At 36.8% G+C, this 18,361-nt stretch overlaps 1 protein-coding gene and 1 long non-coding RNA gene across 3 annotated transcripts; one reads left to right on the forward strand and one right to left on the reverse strand.

Annotated features, from left to right (window-relative positions):
• The first annotated feature begins 1,126 nt into the window (after window positions 1-1,126).
• LOC128295359 (uncharacterized) lies at window positions 1,127-2,366 on the forward strand. Its single transcript, XR_008285756.1, has 3 exons — window positions 1,127-1,384; window positions 1,496-1,549; window positions 1,903-2,366. It is a non-coding gene; the product is annotated as an uncharacterized LOC128295359 (long non-coding RNA).
• LOC108458376 (glucose-1-phosphate adenylyltransferase small subunit 2, chloroplastic) lies at window positions 1,723-5,085 on the reverse strand. 2 transcript variants are annotated; one of them, XM_017757753.2, is made up of 10 exons: window positions 4,664-5,058; window positions 4,234-4,530; window positions 3,875-4,144; window positions 3,620-3,799; window positions 3,344-3,447; window positions 3,147-3,258; window positions 2,958-3,056; window positions 2,751-2,870; window positions 2,229-2,376; window positions 1,723-1,955 (listed from the first exon to the last, which is right to left on the reverse strand). In XM_017757753.2, exons 1-9 carry the CDS (start codon window positions 4,925-4,927, stop codon window positions 2,260-2,262), a joined length of 1,563 nt encoding a protein of 520 aa, XP_017613242.1. In that variant the 5' UTR covers window positions 4,928-5,058; the 3' UTR covers window positions 1,723-1,955; window positions 2,229-2,259. The 2 variants fall into 2 exon arrangements, with proteins under 2 accessions (XP_017613242.1, XP_017613234.1); XM_017757745.2 differs by lacking the exon at window positions 1,723-1,955 and having other exon boundaries at window positions 2,037-2,376; window positions 4,664-5,085.
• Window positions 5,086-18,361: the final 13,276 nt, after the last annotated feature.

Genomic DNA, 18,361 nt, shown 5'->3' on the forward strand with positions numbered 1-18,361 from the left:
AATTAATAGAAAATGAAAAACTAAACTAAACTAGGCTAAAATCACCTACCACCACCAATGAAAATATTTAAGGCATAATAATTTTTTTGCCCTCTAACTTTACAATAAAAGTTTTTTTAGCCTTTAATTTATTTTTTACCTTATTTAACACTCATACTTGCATTTTCTGTCAAAATCACCTCAAAATGGATGAAAAATTATTAGTTTGTTTACTTTGCTACCATGGCATACACATGAATTATAAAGTATATAACATGTTAGCATTCAATTAATTTTTAAAATTTAAAAATATTAAAAATATTTTTATAATTTTTAAACTTTTTCTAATAATTTTAATGATATCTAATTTTAAAATAACTTTTATGTTGTTCTCATTTTTAAATTTTAAAAATTAATTAAATGTTGATGTCCACATGGCAATCCACGTGCATGCAATGTCAACAAAATTAAAAAATATTAATTTTTTCGTTCATTTTGGGGTGATTTGACAAAAACGTAAATTTAAGAGTTAAAAGATAAAAAAATTAAATGAAAGACTAAATTTTTTTTGTAAAGTTAGAAAGTAAAAAAGTCATTATGTCAATATTTAATTGCAGATAAATAAAGGTGGAAAAAGTAAACTAGCACTAAAAAAAATTAATTTTCATATATAACAAAATGGATGAAAGACTTTTTTTTGGTGAATTACAAAATAAGCGCAAAACCCTAACAATAACACAATTAGTAGAATTCAAACCCAAGCCACATTTAAGACAGTGAACTCTTTAACCATCAAGTCATCATGCAAAGTTCAAAAATATTTTAAATATATAAAAAAATACCTAAAATATTTTGAGTGTTGTATATGTCACATAATAGGTATAAATTACTTAGTAGAAGTTTTAGACTTCACAGATAAAATTAAAGGTTGATAAGTATTTTATAGGATTATAGTAAAATACTAAAAAATATATATTTTTTAAAAAATGAGACACATATCAATTTTTTAAAGTTTTCCATACCAATATACCAACATTTTCATAAACTTCCAACAAGATTGGAAGAGTCAAATACTTAGCCATTTTTTCTTTTCTTTTTCCTTGTTTTCAATGAGTCAAGACGCGCTAATTTAATGGACATTAAATTCAATAACGAGACTTAAAATTCATGGGCATTGAACAAGGTGAAGGGGGAGGTTTCTGTTATGTATAAATACTGAGCCAGGCTTCAATCAAACACCATGGACACTACTGCTGCTATTGTAAGAAAACAATGAAAAGGTGCTCCAAAGATAACAACTCACCACTTATCTTTGCGCTGCTTCTGGCATCTCTACTTTTATCAATCGGGAGTTCAGGGTGTGTGTTAGTTGAAGCAAGAATTCCCCACTTCTCAGTTATCCAAGGTACCCCCTTCTCAAACACTATCGTTGACACATGAAAATATACAATCACAAAAAGAATAATGAATTGTCAGGTGTATGTCCTTGTAATTTTTGGCTTTCTGCACATAACAGGCAGTTTGAAGAGTGATATATACCGTCGGAGATTGAGGCCATTTCCTCCAATAGGTATGAATTCCCCAGACCCTAATGGCAGCCATGGCCAAACCCCTAAGAGCTGAGAAAAACGAGAACAAAATCCGTATTCCATTCCCTACTAATTAATCTCCATCTGTTGTTCTCTACTAAATATGGTTTTTATCTTTTGAAGTTAAATCCTTTTAAAACGAAGATTAAAGCTGTTGTATAATTGTAAAGACCCTTCCACCTTCTATCTTCAATATATAATAATAAAAGATACTTCTTCATAGGTACAAAATTCTAAACCTTTATCTCTGTAAGATGGGTTTTACATTAATTGTAGTCCATCAGATACATGCATACATATATCACTAATTGTTTTTTTTTTTTTTTGCATTAAGGGCTAAACGGCAGTGCATGATCTTTGGAATGTTTCTCCATGGCCATGCCAATCCTGCATTTAAGATAGCTCTTATCTAAGCAACCACTCCGAAAGGCACTATAACACTGGTAAAACATAAAATTTGCAGACAAATTATGGAATAAAGTTGTTATTTTATTTAAGCTGAAACATGAACTTTACAGCATAATTCCGAAGGTCCTCTCTCTATTTAATATATTATTATACTTCCTAAATATACATCACAATGGGAAATTACATCGGATATAATAAAATGTGGAAGTAATATGCAATTGCATTACTTTCTCGAGGCTAATGGAGCAGTACCTTTACTTAAGCAGTGGTAATGTAAGCTTCCTCAGATTACAGTTCCACTAGGAATTAAGGCATCCTTGATTACTGTAACAATCCCACTCTTTATGAAATATCCGTCTGTTTCCCTCGCAGCTTCTTGCACATTGTCACTATTAATGATCTGAAAAAAAAAATGCAACATTCATTGTCAACGTTTTAACCTTGGAAATCTAATAAACATGGATTTTTTAGATGGGATAAAATGTTTTTGAAGTTTTTGCAATAAATCCATTTGTTTTTTTGTTGGCATTCAATTAAGAACTTTGTACTATTGCCTTGAGAAGAATTTTTATGCTAATCTAGGAAAAGAGCTGAGGAGAAGAATTTTTATGCTAGACTAAGTTCCATGCAGAAGAAAGCAGCACCAAGGTGCCGGTGAGAATTTAGGGACTGAAACTCATATCTCTCCCCGAGGGTTTAACTACTGTGCTGAGACCACAAAAAAATCATAGTAAATGACTAAATTTATGTAAGGTAAAAAAAAAAAAAACCAACCTTCACGTTGTCACCAATTCGAGCATTCTTGTCAATAATGGCTCTCTTGATGTGCGAATTCTTTCCAATACCAATTGGAACGCTTCCCTTTGCAGCAAGAAATCTTCTGTCAGCATCAGTCTGGATGAAGGAAAAGAGGAGATTGTCACAGAGGCAATAGTATGTGTCAAATATAAAAGAAAGCTAATTATTTTCAGGCCATTATACCTCATAATAATCTGCTCCCATCAGTAAGGTATCTTCTATGATTGCACCCTCAGAAATGCAAGATCGAAGACCAACAACAGAATGGTGAATTTTACAGTTCTGCAATCAACCAAAATACCATGATGATTAACTCTCATCAATTGTCTAACTTCCATAGGCAGAGTATTGACCTAGCCCCAAGGAACTGACCTTAATAACACAACCCTCACCAATAACACTATCTGTAACATCAGCATCAAGCATTTTGGATGGAGGCAAATATCGAGGCTGGGTGTAGATTGGAGACGAACGGTCATAGAAGCTATGAAGAAAGGTCAAAACCATAAAGGTAATTAAATTTATCATCAACTAGTCATAATAATAATGCATTGGTGAACTAAAACAACCTGAAATCTGGCACTGGCTTCTTGGTAATTCCCAGATTTGCATTATAAAATGCCTCAATGGTACCAATGTCCTCCCAGTAGCCATCATACAAGTAAGCTTGCACCTACATGGATTTAAAAGCAATTAGAACTCGAAACAATAACTATTTCTCCATGAAGTGAAGAAAAGATCAATGTGGCAACATAGTTGAATCCCATCATGCATAAAATTCTAGCAATGAGCTTGATAAAGGTAACAGCCATACAGATGAAGGGATATATGAAAAGCATACTTACCCTCATCCCAATGGAAGTAGCACCGGGAATGACTTCACTTCCAAAATCATTGGCACCCGGAAACTTTTCTCTAAGAAGATCCAACATCACATTCTTACTAACAACATATATGCCCATACTAGCAATGTAAGGCATCTCTTTTGCCCTCACATCATCAAGACCTAATATTGTTGTATCAACCTAAAACAACACCATCAAACTCAGAACCAGAAAAACAATAACAGCATGAAATTCGTATCCAAATAAAGATTCTACCTTCATAGCTTTAAGTTGGTCCCCTTTCGGTTTCTCAGCAAATTCAATTATACGCCCTTCTTCATCAATCTTCATCAGACCGAAAGCAGTAGCCCGTTTTTCATCCATGGGCAATGCAGCTACAGTGATATCAGCATCAGTCTCTCTATGCGCCTGGATAAACTTTTCATAATCCATTCTATACAAATGGTCCCCAGCAAGAACCAAGAATTCCAAAACATTATGCTCCTCAAACAACCATAAATACTGCCTCACCGCATCTGCTGTCCCCTGTACATTCAAACTCAAATTTTAGCAAATCAAACCCCAAAGAAGTACCAAATTTAAAAGCCATTTGAGTGATATAATCAACAACAGACCTGGAACCAATTGGGGTTCTCAGGACTCTGCTGAGCAGCAAGAACTTCGACGAACCCTTCGTTCTTGTAACCACCCATGTTACTAGCATATGCACGGGAAAGGTGACGATTGAGAGAAGCAGAATTGAACTGAGTGAGAACGTAGATTTTTGATACATTACTGTTCAAGCAATTGCTAACCGGAATATCAATTAGCCTATAATTAGCTCCTAATGGAACAGCCGGCTTAGCTCTCTTCTTTGTTAGTGGGTAAAGCCTTGTCCCTGCTCCACCTCCCAAAATAATCCCCAAAACACTCTGCCAAAATAATAATCACAAAATTTCCAAAAACAAAAAGAATTTCCCACATTTTCATCAAAATGCATATTTAAAAAAGAAAAAAGCTTAGATCTTTGAGCATGTCAAAAACAGTGATAAACATAAAGCTTACTCTACTAGCGTCGGGGTCCAAACATGTTTGAGAGTTTTGAGAATCGGAAACTGCTTTCGGTGAAACGATGAAAGGAGTTCGTTTCATTTGCCGGGAAGAAGTAACCGTTTTGGAAACAAGCTTATCACCTGATAGAGCAGAAGCGGAGAATGACAAGGTTCGAGGAGCCAAGAATATACCGCTAGAGGGAGAAACAGAAGCAGCATTGGATGAGGAAGACGACTTAGTAGTAGTAATCAATCTCAAAGCAGCTGTAGAAGCCATGTTGGGAAAGTTTACAGGAATGATATGAGGATGGAATAGCAGCTTTAAAAAAAGATCTGAAATTGATGAGGAATTCAGCAATGGAATTGCCCTTAATGTCTTAGTAAATTTACTAGTTCATTTTAGAATGTTTCTGTGGCTATTCACGGGCTTTTCTGAGATTTCATAATCTTTTTAGTTTTGTATTTTTTAAGAAAAAAATCCGCGAGTCAGTGAAGAATAATTGGGTGGCTGTCATCACATTATTTAATTAATATATATTACTATAATTTTAATTTATCAATTAGAAGCGTAAATTAGTTGAGATTTTTGGTGCAGCTTTTTCTATTTCTAAATAATTTATTATTTTTAGTATTAATTATATATTGTTATTAAGTTTTCAAAACTTGTTGTTAATAATATATTTTATAGTGCTATTAATGTTAATGATACATTTTATCAAATGGTTTTATGAAGTATTTGAAATAGTAATTAATTAAAAGTTAGATGGAGGAGATAATTTAATTGTTGAGTTTTTATATTTGTTGCATAAAAACCTAGAATTATATCATTTTCTTAAACCAATTAAGCTAGACACCCAGGGTCAAACATTGGGGATACCAATATGTATTTGGGGTTGAAATAAATGGGGTTAAAAAAAACGGTTTAAAAGGTTTAAATTGAATATTTTATAATTACCAAGGATTAAAATTACTATTACTCTATTTAGGTCAAGACGTCTATCTATCCCTTTTAGCCTACACCCCGAGTTGAAGAGTGATTAGACTTGGGAGTTGGTACACTATAAAATGGATCCTCATAATCACTTCATTGTTAGCTAGATAATTACTGTGAATACCACGATTCAAGAATTTTTTTTTTTTTTTTGTATTTTTGCAATTGTCAATTTTAATGTACAAATTTATAGTACTGATATTGGTGTTGTCTTTGAATCTCAATATCCCATGAACATGATGTTCAAGAAGAACATCCCTTTAGAGGAAACCAAGTTAAAAGTAAGTAGAAAAATCAGAGTTGCGATTGCAATTTTGAAGTATAGATATATCATGTACCTGAATCTGGTTAGATATTTAACAATTCCTCTTGAAGATGATGATAATGTAAAAAATCACGATTACAATACATGAGTCAAATAATAATGATACTTTCGATCTATACATCGAGTTGATGATATTTAACTCGAATACAAAGTAACCAATATTCCAAGCTCATCTAGAATCTCGATAGAAATGTCATCTATGGTGAGTGCGCAATATGAAACTTCAACTCGACTTATGATTTAATTAATATATGATGGCTATATTAAGGCAATGATACAATTAGAGTCTACTACAAGACATCTTACATTCATATTCAGTTTTAGTTATGTTCCACTATCAATGTCTACTCAAATTCAATCTCCTAACTCAAAGTCGCCAGTTTATAGTGAAGATGAGGAAACCGAGGAACTTGTTGAAATTAAGGAAGAAGAAAACAACACAATTTTCATCGGAGTTAGAGTGAACGATCTTCCATCATATCAATCTCCATCATATATGCACAACACTGAAATTGATACAATGGATGCACTTAAATTTTCGAATTTTATTTTTTTATCAAACTCCCAAGGTATATGACTCATGCTTCTTCATATTCATGCGGACTGTCTATTGAGATCAATTTCCATTGAAAGAGGCAACGATATCAACCATTAAGCAGTACTGCATTTTGTACAAATTTGGAGCATTAGGACAAATTTAAGAGTTTCTGGCTTGATACTCGTATTATGGATTTCACGCCTCTCTCTATATAGTTAGTGTATGTTAAAACCATAGTCATAAAAATATTTTAAAATATTCAAGTATGCATGTAATGATATATAAAACATTTTTACCTTCCTACAATGGGAAAACCAATGGAAGTTGTAACAATTGAGGTTAGAAACCACAATCTTTTCTTGGAAAAATTCAGTTTAGAAAAATAGTTTTCAACCAAAACGAAAATTTTAAAATTTTAAAAATCGAGTCGGTTATAATATTTATAGTAATAAACTTTTTTTTTAGAAATACTTGTACTTTGTATGAGACGGATACTAGACGTTCCTGGCTTTCAACCGAACAACCTTTTCCACCATTTTCGTACTAAGAAGTGCTTTAAGTGTGGGCTCAAACAATCACGAACTAAACACAAACCCAAAAATGATTTATTACTTTCAATAGAAAAGAAATTCTCTCTCAATAGAAACTACTAGAATTATAATTCCCAACAAATAGAATTTATTATTAGAAAATACATTCTCACCACTTTTGTAACACCCCAAACCTGTGACCGTCACCGGATTTGACCACGAGGTGTTACCGGGCTTACTTCCCTTATTTCTCTCTTGGAAATTATGAATTTCTGTTCCAGGCAGGCTAGCTAACTGCGTCACTGTTACCTTAAAAATCATATCTCGAGTTCCCGAACTCGAAAACCAGTTCCGTAAATTTTCCCTAAAACTAGACTCATAATTCCATCTACACATTTTTTTCTAGAATTTTTGGTCGGGCCAATTGGTACAGTTTATTAGTTAAAGGCACCCCTGTTTCAGGGTTCGACTACACTGACCTTTGCACATTACGACCTGGATATCATCTCGTACAGAGCTCCAATGCTCATACCGTTTGTTTCTAATGAAACTAGACTCAAAGGGGAATCTATGAATATAAGGCATGACTTCTAATTGTTTCTGGATAATTTATGGTAAATTTTCAAAGTCGGAGCAGGGGATCCAGAAACCGTTCTGGCCCTGTTTCACGAAAACCTGAATATCTCTTAAAATCTGACTCATATGACCATTTCGTTTCTTCCATATGAAAGTAGATTCATCAAGGTTCAATTTCATAATTTATTCACTATTTAATTCTACTTCTACTATTTTTAGTGATTTTTCAATCTCACCTCACTGCTGCTGGCAGCATCTGTTACTAAAGCAAACAATGACTATTTCATAATTCTTCCATGGCCAACTATAATTCATCATACATAACACAAGCTATGGCCACCTTATCAAAATTAAGGTTTCTAAGACTTGTGACTATAGGTTTTAGAATCACACTCAACCGACCACATAGGCCATTTTCGCATGGCTTAAAGTTTACAACCCAAAATTCAACAAAACAAAATAGCCTATACATGCCAAATGTTCTCCTAGATCGACTAAGGAGACAATACCAAAAGATTGTTCGCGGTGTGATGACTTGACGAAGGTTCCGAGTACACAAGAGACGAGTCCAAGAGACCTAAAATGGGTGACAAGAAAACACCGAGTGAGTTTATAACTCAGTAAGCCATAAGCATTCCACAACCATCCATTAACAAAATTATTACAACATGAAATAATGAACGAGGCTAAGTACTCCATCCATATCGAACTATATCATAGTTCCTTGGACCTTTCGGTTCAATCTCATACCAAGTCATACATCCACATTTCATATTCTATACAATAAGATATTTGAGGCATTTTACACACCAACTCATTTTCACCACAATCATACAATTGCAATCATCACATAGATTTAAAGCTTACCAAGCTCAACCCCGAGCATGAACATATTACCTATTCGTCATGAGCTCAAGGTACTTACCCGATCCGCTGTCCATACTCAACTCGATGGAGACACACCCTCCATATGATTGTTCGATCGGAGATATTTATATATATAAAGAGAGTACGCACACACAGTGCTTAGTACTCGATTTCGCACACTTAGTGCCATGCGATTTAAGCCCGCACACATAGTGCCATACCCTTCGAGCTCGCACACTTAGTGCCATATATTTCCAGCATGCACACTTAGTGCCATATATTTCCAGCACGCACACTTAGTGCCAATCTCGTCACCGTACACACGTATTGCCCAAGACACTTAGTGCCGAAAGCAAACTTTCTACACATTTCACTATTTCTTTTACATTCAACAATTGTCATCACTCCATACACATACAATTTCATTTATATATATATAGCATCCCATTAAACACAATTGCATAGATTTTACAATCATTTAAGCAATATCAAACATATGTGCTTAATGACTTACCTTGTGTTGGGCAAATAATTCTAAGTCGGCTACTCGTTGACCTTCAATTTCCCTTGTTGGACGCCTCCTTTAGGATCTTGAGCTTAAACAAACAAATTAACTCATTCAATCGCTTTGGTACATATGTTGGTATCCACATTCTAATGATCATATAACATACGAACGACATGGTAAAATTTTTATCTTGCTACCTTATGTTCTTGGCTATTCGCCAATAGCCTTATGCAATTTACTATTCTATCAATAATCCTATCACACATACACATATACATATTCAGTATATTAAATAGCCACCCTCACTAACCACCCATTTTAGTTGATTTTATACAATCAAAGGCAATATCATGATTGGGTATACCTAAATAGCGAATGTGCTAAAATTGATCTAACATCACCTATACCCTTGATTGAATGGCCGAATACTTATACTATCAATTATAGTATCGATTTTATTCTTTCAAACACATAGTCCCCATTCGGCCCTAACCATTTACTTAACGTATGTGTACAAATTCCATCTCAAAATTAAGAGTTGCAACTACAACTAGGTTACCACAATGCTCATCAATGACCGAATGCCTAAGCACAACTCTACTAAAAATTTATCCAACATCATTAACTTGCCCTTCACTATTTTTTTTTTTTTAAACATCATATACAAAGTAACTTACATGTATATATAAAACCAACCTTCCTAGCACAATATCCCTTAATCGAATATCATAAACCCAAGCCACATATATAGTTCATCAAGGCCTTTCATTGGCCACATTCGGCACCCCCTCCCCTTATGAACAAACCAATTTCAACTTTCATGAAAAATATATGTACCAAGAGCTTCAACTACTTGGCCAAATACCAAACCTCCAAACAACCAAATTTAATCCATGGAATGAATAGAACTTGAACTAATCACCTCATTTACATCTAAATTTCCAAGGGTTTCAAAGTGCTTACCTCTTCCTAAGCATCAACCAAGCCAAATCATGCACAAAAGAATTCCCTTCTTCTTCCTCCTTCAAGCCACGGCAATGGAGAATAGAATGAGCATTTTCCTTCTTTTTTTTTGTTTTTTCTCTCTAGTTACGGCACAATGGGGGGCATCCATGCTCATTTTTTTGTTCATTTCTTTAATGCTAGCTATTATTTTATGGCTTCCTACATACACCACTAGCATAACATGTTGGAAACATGTTCCCTTGCCCATAATTTTGTCATGGCCGGCCACTAACCTTGTCAAATGGGTTATTTGACATGCAACTCCATTTATTTTACTTCATTCCTTTATTAACCTCTTAAAATTAGCCACATATAATTAAATCCTTTCACATGAGTCCTTTTTCTTTCAATTCACCTTCAAATTAACTAAATCAAAGAATTAAAAAAATTCACACATGCATTTTCACATATTTAGACAGTAACTATCATACTCAAATAATTTAGTGACTCGGTTTAGCGGTCCCGAAACCGCTTTTCGACTAGGGTCACTTTAGGGATGTCACAACTCTCCCCCACTTAAGAAATTTTCGTCCCCGAAAATCTTACCGGTAAATAGGTTTGGGTATCGCTCTTTCATAGAGTTCTCGGGTTCCCAAGTGGCTTCTTCAATTCCGTGTTTATGCCACATCACCTTCACTAGTGGGATTTTCTTATTTCGCAACTCTTTTACTTCATGCATCAGAATGCGAACTGGCTCCTCTTCATAGCTCAAATTAGGCTGAATCTCAATCTCAGATGGAGCGATTACGTGCGACGGGTCGGATCTATATCGTCGAAGCATCGAGACATGGAAAACGTTGTGAATCTTTTCGAGCTCAAAGGTGGATTAATCGGTATCGACTGGTCCGACTCGTTCGGATACTTCATACGGCCCGATGAACCTTGGACCCAATTTGCCCTTACGACCAAATCTAAACACCTTCTTCCAGGGTGAGACTTTGAGAAATACCTTGTCTCCCACCTGATATTCAATGTCTTTTCTTCTCAAATCCGCATACGACTTTTGGCGATCCGAAGTAGCTTTCAAACTTTCACGGATTACTCGAACTTTCGCTTCGGCATCCTTAATCAAATCAACCTCAAGATTTTACTTTCACTAAGTTCAGTCCAAAATAATGGGGTACGGCATTTACGACAGTATAAAGCCTCGTAAGGCGCCATCTTAATGCTTGATTGAAAACTATTGTTGTAGGCGAATTCAATCAAGGGTAAATACCGTTCCCATGAACCACTAAACTCAAGGATGCAACATCTCAACATATCCTCGAGTATTTGAATTATCCGTTCGGATTGACCATCGGTTTGGTCTCTAATTCGACTACTAGCACCTCATCGGGTGAAACGGATAGATGAGCATCCATCGCTCTCAAAGCAAACAGTGCCTTGCGACTTAAAGCATCGGCCACCACGTTGGCCTTTCCCGGGTGATAATCAATGATGAGTTCATAGTCTTTCAACAACTCAAGCCAACGTCTTTGTCGCAGGTTTAAATCTCTCGAGTCATCAAATATTTTAGACTCTTATGGTCCGAATAAATGTGACACCTTTCTCCAAACAAGTAATGCCGCCATATCTTCAAGGCGAACACTATGGTCGCTAGTTCAAGGTCATGGGTCGGATAGTTTCTCTCATGCGCTTTAGTTGTCTCGACGCGTAAGCCACAACTCGACCTTCTTGCATCAACACACAACCTTTTGATGTGTTTTAGTCGATCGAAACTTTCTTGACAGCGTTCCGACCACTCGAACTTAACATCTTTTTGAAGTAGTTTTGTCATCGGTGCAACTATCATCGAAAAACCTTTCACAAATCGTCGATAGTATCCGGCAAGCCCCAAAAAGCTCCTAACCTCGGTAACATTCCTTGGAGGTTTCCAATCGACTATGGCCGAAATTTTGTTCGGGTCCACCCTGACACCCGATGCGACACCACGTGCCCCAAAAAGCTAACCTCTTTCAACCAAAATTCACATTTCTTGAACTTTGCGTATAATCGCTTATCTCGTAAAATTTGCAACATTAGCCTCGGTGCTCAAAGATGTTCGGTTTCATCTCTCGAAATAGACCAAAATGTCATCGATAAATACAACTACGAACCGATCCAAGTATGGCCTGAAAATTCTATTCATTAAATCCATAAATACCGCAGGGGCATTAGTAAGCCCAAACGGCATCACCAAGAATTCGTAGTGACCGTACCTCGCTCTAAAAGCGGTTTTGGTATGTCCGATTCTCGGACCCTCAACCGATAGTACCCGACCTCAAATCTATCTTTGAAAACACTGAGGCTCCCTTTAATTGATCAAACAAATCGTCAATTCGTGGCAATGGATATTTATTCTTTATCGTCACTTTATTGAGTTGACGATAGTCGATGCACAACCTCATGGTTCCGTCCTTCTTTTTCACAAACAATACAAAGTCGCCCATGGAGAAAAAACTCGATCGAGCGAAACCTCTATCCGTCAATTCTTGCAATTGAACCTTCAATTCCTTTAATTCCGTTAATGCCATACGATACGGGCTATTGAAATCGGCGTAGTACCCGTACAACCGATGTCAATTCCACTTCTCGAACCGGTGGCAATCCCAGAACTCCTCGGAAAAACATCTGAATACTCACAAACCACTGTACCGATTCGAGTTTCCTTTCCGTCTCTTTACTTTCAAACACATACGCAAGGTATGTTTCACACCTTTTTCACATACCTCCGAAGCGGTCATAGAAGATATTATCGTGGCGCTCCTTTTAAATCAAGAGACTCGACTCGGACTACCTCATTATTTGCACTCCTCAAATCAATGGTTTTCCTTTGCGATCCACCATCGCATCATGTACGGTCACCAATCCATACCAAGAATAACATCGAATTCATTAAATGGTAGAAGCATCGATCGGCCGGAAAACAGGATTCTCGAATTATTAGGGGGCATCTCTTGCACACTTTATCAACGAGCATGTATTGACCCAAAGGGTTTGGCACTCGAATTACGAACTCAGTAGACTCAACAGTAGAGTCTTCTTGGATGCTAAGGTTTCACATACATATGAGTGAGTAGAGCCGGGGTCAATGAATGCAATCACACTAGTCTCAAAGAGAGTAAAAGTACCAAAGATAACGTCGGGGAGGATGCCTCCTCTCATGCGCGGATGGCATATGCTCTAGCAGAGCACGGGTCTCGGATCGGACAACAGATTAGAGGCTCCTCTCTGATTACCACCCCTACCTCCAGAGATTCTCGGGGGCCTACCTCCAGCCGTCGTTCCACTAGGTCTTGCACCTTGCGTCTTATTCCTCTCATCTAGCTCCGTGCAATCTCTAATGAAGTGGTCCTTCGAACCGCATCCATAACAGGCCCTATTAACAGACTTACCCCAACATTCACCTAGGTGTCGTCTTCCACATTGGGGGCATTTAGGTCTCTCTTGACGATTATTGCCCACACTAGCTACCGAAGTAGCTCGAGAGTCCGTCAATGGTCGGGCTCTAATGGAAATTCCCGCAGTCATCCTCGACTTACTGGTGTCCTCCCTGAACCTCTTTACAGCCGAGAACGGAGCTTTACTCGTCGATCTTTTACGGTAATCTCTTGCTTCAAATTCAGCCTTCTTCTTCTCCTTCCCAAGTTCTTCCGCCTTGCAAGCTCGTTCGACTAGTGTCACGAACTCCTTTATCTCCAAAATTCCCACTAGTAACTTTAACTCTTCATTCAATCCTTCTTCAAATCTTTTGCACATCGCAACCTCATCAGCCACACACTCCGAGCATACCGACTAAGTCTTACGAACTCATGTTCGTATTCAGACATCTGATCATCCGGCCTTGCTTGAGTTCCAAGAATTCCTTACACTTCGATCGATGAACCGTTGACTAATGTATTTCTTTCAAATTGGATTGAAAGAAATCCCAAGTAACTCGTTCATTTGGGACTATGGAAATTAAAGTCCTCCACCAATAGTAAGTGAGTCTCAGAACAAGGATATAGCACACTTAAGACATTCATCGGTGTGCATGACAGTTCATCTAACACTCTAATGGTGTTATCGAGCGAACTCGGCCTTTTCGGCATCATCAAGAACTATGGCCTTGAACTCCTCGGCCCCACGCTTCCTAATCAAGTCCACGGTGGTTTACTCACTTCACAGGATCAAGAATCGGAGGCATTGCGAGCTCTTGGGGTGGAGTATTTAAATTCGGAATGGTTGGACAGCCGGATTGGTTCGGGCATATTGCGCGACCCACTCATTCATCATGGTGAAGAAGGCTTGTTTCGCCCTTCATTTTGATTATTCGCGGATGATCGAGGCTCAACGGGCGGTGTCCCTTGCGCGGAGCAGCCGCTACACTTTCAACGTCATCCGCCAAGGGTCTCTCTACCGGGTTCCATTGCTAATCGAACAAAAATTTCAACCGTCGAAGTCATCACATTATTAAGCACTAACAATTTGGCATGTATAGCTAGACTCACACGCGCTATGGTAGTCCTAGAACCGACTAAACCATAGCTCTGATACCAATAAAATGTAACACCCCAAACCTGTGACCGTCACCGGATTTGACCACGAGGTGTTACCGGGCTTACTTCCCTTATTTCTCTCTTGGAAATTATGAATTTCTGTTCCAGGCAGGCTAGCTAACTGCGTCACTGTTACCTTAAAAATCATATCTCGAGTTCCCGAACTCGAAAACCAGTTCCGTAAATTTTCCCTGAAACTAGACTCACAATTCCATCTACACATTTTTTTCTAGAATTTTTGGTCGGGCCAATTGGTACAGTTTATTAGTTAAAGGCACCCCTGTTTCAGGGTTCGACTACACTGACCTTTGCACATTACGACCTGGATATCATCTCGTACAGAGCTCCAATGCTCATACCGTTTGTTTCTAATGAAACTAGACTCAAAGGGGAATCTATGAATATAAGGCATGACTTCTAATTGTTTCTGGATAATTTATGGTAAATTTTCAAAGTCGGAGCAGGGGATCCAAAAACCGTTCTGGCCCTGTTTCACGAAAACCTGAATATCTCTTAAAATCTGACTCATATGACCATTTCGTTTCTTTCATATGAAAGTAGATTCATCAAGGTTCAATTTAATAATTTATTCACTATTTAATTCTACTTCTACTATTTTTAGTGATTTTTCAATCTCACCTCACTGCTGCTGGCAGCATCTGTTACTAAAGCAAACAATGACTATTTCATAATTCTTCCATGGCCAACTATAATTCATCATACATAACACAAGCTATGGCCACCTTATCAAAATTAAGGTTTCTAAGACTTGTGACTATAGGTTTTAGAATCACACTCAACCGACCACATAGGCCATTTTCGCATGGCTTAAAGTTTACAACCCAAAATTCAACAAAACAAAATAGCCTATACATGCCAAATGTTCTCCTAGATCGACTAAGGAGACAATACCAAAAGATTGTTCGCCGGTGTGATGACTTCGACGACTGTTCCGAGTACACAAGAGACGAGTCCAAGAGACCTAAAATGGGTGACAAGAAAACACCGAGTGAGTTTATAACTCAGTAAGCCATAAGCATTCCACAACCATCCATTAACAAAATTATTACAACATGAAATAATGAACGAGGCTAAGTACTCCATCCATATCGAACTATATCATAGTTCCTTGGACCTTTCGGTTCAATCTCATACCAAGTCATACATCCACATTTCATATTCTATACAATAAGATATTTGAGGCATTTTTACACACCAACTCATTTTCACCACAATCATACAATTGCAATCATCACATAGATTTAAAGCTTACCAAGCTCAACCCCGAGCATGAACATATTACCTATTCGTCATGAGCTCAAGGTACTTACCCGATCCGCTGTCCATACTCAACTCGATGGAGACACACCCTCCATATAATTGTTCGATCGGAGATATTTATATATATATAGAGAGTACGCACACACAGTGCTTAGTACTCGATTTCGCACACTTAGTGCCATGCGATTTAAGCCCGCACACATAGTGCCATACCCTTCGAGCTCGCACACTTAGTGCCATATATTTCCAGCATGCACACTTAGTGCCATATATTTCCAGCACGCACACTTAGTGCCAATCTCGTCACCGTACACACGTATTGCCCAACACTTAGTGCCGAAAGCAAACTTTCTACACATTTCACTATTTCTTTTACATTCAACAATTGTCATCACTCCATACACATACAATTTCATTTATATATATATAGCATCCCATTAAACACAATTGCATAGATTTTACAATCATTTAAGCAATATCAAACATATGTGCTTAATGACTTACCTTGTGTTGGGCAAATAATTCTAAGTCGGCTACTCGTTGACCTTCGATTTCCCTTGTTGGACGCCTCTCCTTTAGGATCTTGAGCTTAAACAAACAAATTAACTCATTCAATCGCTTTGGTACATATGTTGGTATCCACATTCTAATGATCATATAACATACGGAACGACATGGTAAAAGTTTTATCTTGCTACCTTATGTTCTTGGCTATTCGGCCAATAGCCTTATGCAATTTACTATTCTATCAATAATCCTATCACACATACACATATACATATTCGTATATTAAATAGCCACCCTCACTAACCACCCATTTTAGTTGATTTTATACAATCAAAGGCAATATCATGATTGGGTATACCTAAATAGCCGAATGTGCTAAAATTGATCTAACATCACCTATACCCTTGATTGAATGGCCGAATACTTATACTATCAATTATAGTATCGATTTTATTCTTTCAAACACATAGTCCCCATTCGGCCCTAACCATTTACTTAACGTATGTGTACAAATTCCATCTCAAAATTAGGAGTTGCAACTACAACTAGGTTACCACAATGCTCATCAATGACCGAATGCCTAAGCACAACTCTACTAAAATTTATCCAACATCATTAACTTGCCCTTCACTATTTTTTTTTTTAAACATCATATACAAAGTAACTTACATGTATATATAAAACCAACCTTGCTAGCACAATATCCCTTAACCGAATATCATAAACCCAAGCCACATATATAGTTCATCAAGGCCTTTCATTGGCCACATTCGCACCCTCCCTTATGAACAAACCAATTTCAACTTTCATGAAAAATATATGTACCAAGAGCTTCAACTACTTGGCCAAATACCAAACCTCCAAACAACCAAATTTAATCCATGGAATGAATAGAACTTGAACTAATCACCTCATTTACATCTAAATTTCCAAGGGTTTCAAAGTGCTTACCTCTTCCTAAGCATCAACCAAGCCAAATCATGCACAAAAGAATTCCTTCTTCTTCCTCCTTCAAGCCACGGCAATGGAGAATAGAATGAGCATTTTCCTTCTTTTTTTTTGTTTTTCTCTCTAGTTACGGCACAATGGGGGCATCCATGCTCATTTTTTGTTCATTTCTTTAATGCTAGCTATTATTTTATGGCTTCCTACATACATCACTAGCATAACATGTTGGAAACATGTTCCCTTGCCCATAATTTTGTCATGGCGGCCACTAACCTTGTCAAATGGGTTATTTGACATGCAACTCCATTTATTTTACTTCATTCCTTTATTAACCTCTTAAAATTAGCCACATATAATTAAATCCTTTCACATGAGTCCTTTTTCTTTCAATTCACCTTCAAATTAACTAAATCAAAGAATTAAAAAAATTCACACATGCATTTTCACATATTTAGACAGTAACTATCATACTCAAATAATTTAGTGACTCGGTTTAGCGGTCTCGAAACCGCTTTCCGACTAGGGTCACTTTAGGGATGTCACAACTTTCTAACAAAATAACAATAAATCAAACTTATATGAAATTTTTATAAATAGCTCTACCAGTGCCATTGATACGAACTCATTTCAGTGATGTTTCGAGTCGTAGTTTTTGCCCGATCGTGAATTTGAGTAAGGATAAGTTCGTTTCGGATTAATTGAAACAAAATAGAATAAATGGCTTCAAACAATGGTAGTAGGTAAAATAGGTAAAATAAATAAAAGATGATTTGACTAAGACTGAGAATGAACCAACAATATTGGATTGTTGACCCGAGTCTGAAAATGGTTCTTAGATAATATACGGTTTAAGAAAACAGCAAAGGACCTTGACCCACTATCAAAAATGATAGGAACCAAAGGTATATGAATGCCACACTCGAAAGTGATAAGTTCAGTTAACAATGGAAAGAAAATGACGCCACAAGCTATGCTCGATAAGTCAAGTCAGTCCCAAGAGAACAAAGAGATTTGGAAATCTCACAAATATCAATTTTCATATATTTTGCCCCAAAAAAAAAAGGTCCATCACAATGAGCTGATTACAAATATTTATAAGACTAGATAAAGGCTAGCCA

The sequence above is a fragment of the Gossypium arboreum genome, chromosome 7, assembly GCF_025698485.1.
Source record: "Gossypium arboreum isolate Shixiya-1 chromosome 7, ASM2569848v2, whole genome shotgun sequence".
Classification (NCBI taxonomy): domain Eukaryota; kingdom Viridiplantae; phylum Streptophyta; class Magnoliopsida; order Malvales; family Malvaceae; genus Gossypium; species Gossypium arboreum.

Excerpts from the sequence above, each read along its gene's own strand:
- LOC108458376 (XM_017757753.2), bottom strand. The coding sequence starts at position 4,927 with ATGGCTTCTACAGCTGCTTTGAGATTGATTACTACTACTAAGTCGTCT. Across the intron at positions 4,145-4,233 it reads AGAACCCCAATTGGTTCCAG|GGGACAGCAGATGCGGTGAG; the intron begins GTCTGTTGTTGA and ends TTGAATGTACAG. Across the intron at positions 3,259-3,343 it reads AAGCCAGTGCCAGATTTCAG|CTTCTATGACCGTTCGTCTC; the intron begins GTTGTTTTAGTT and ends CTTTCTTCATAG.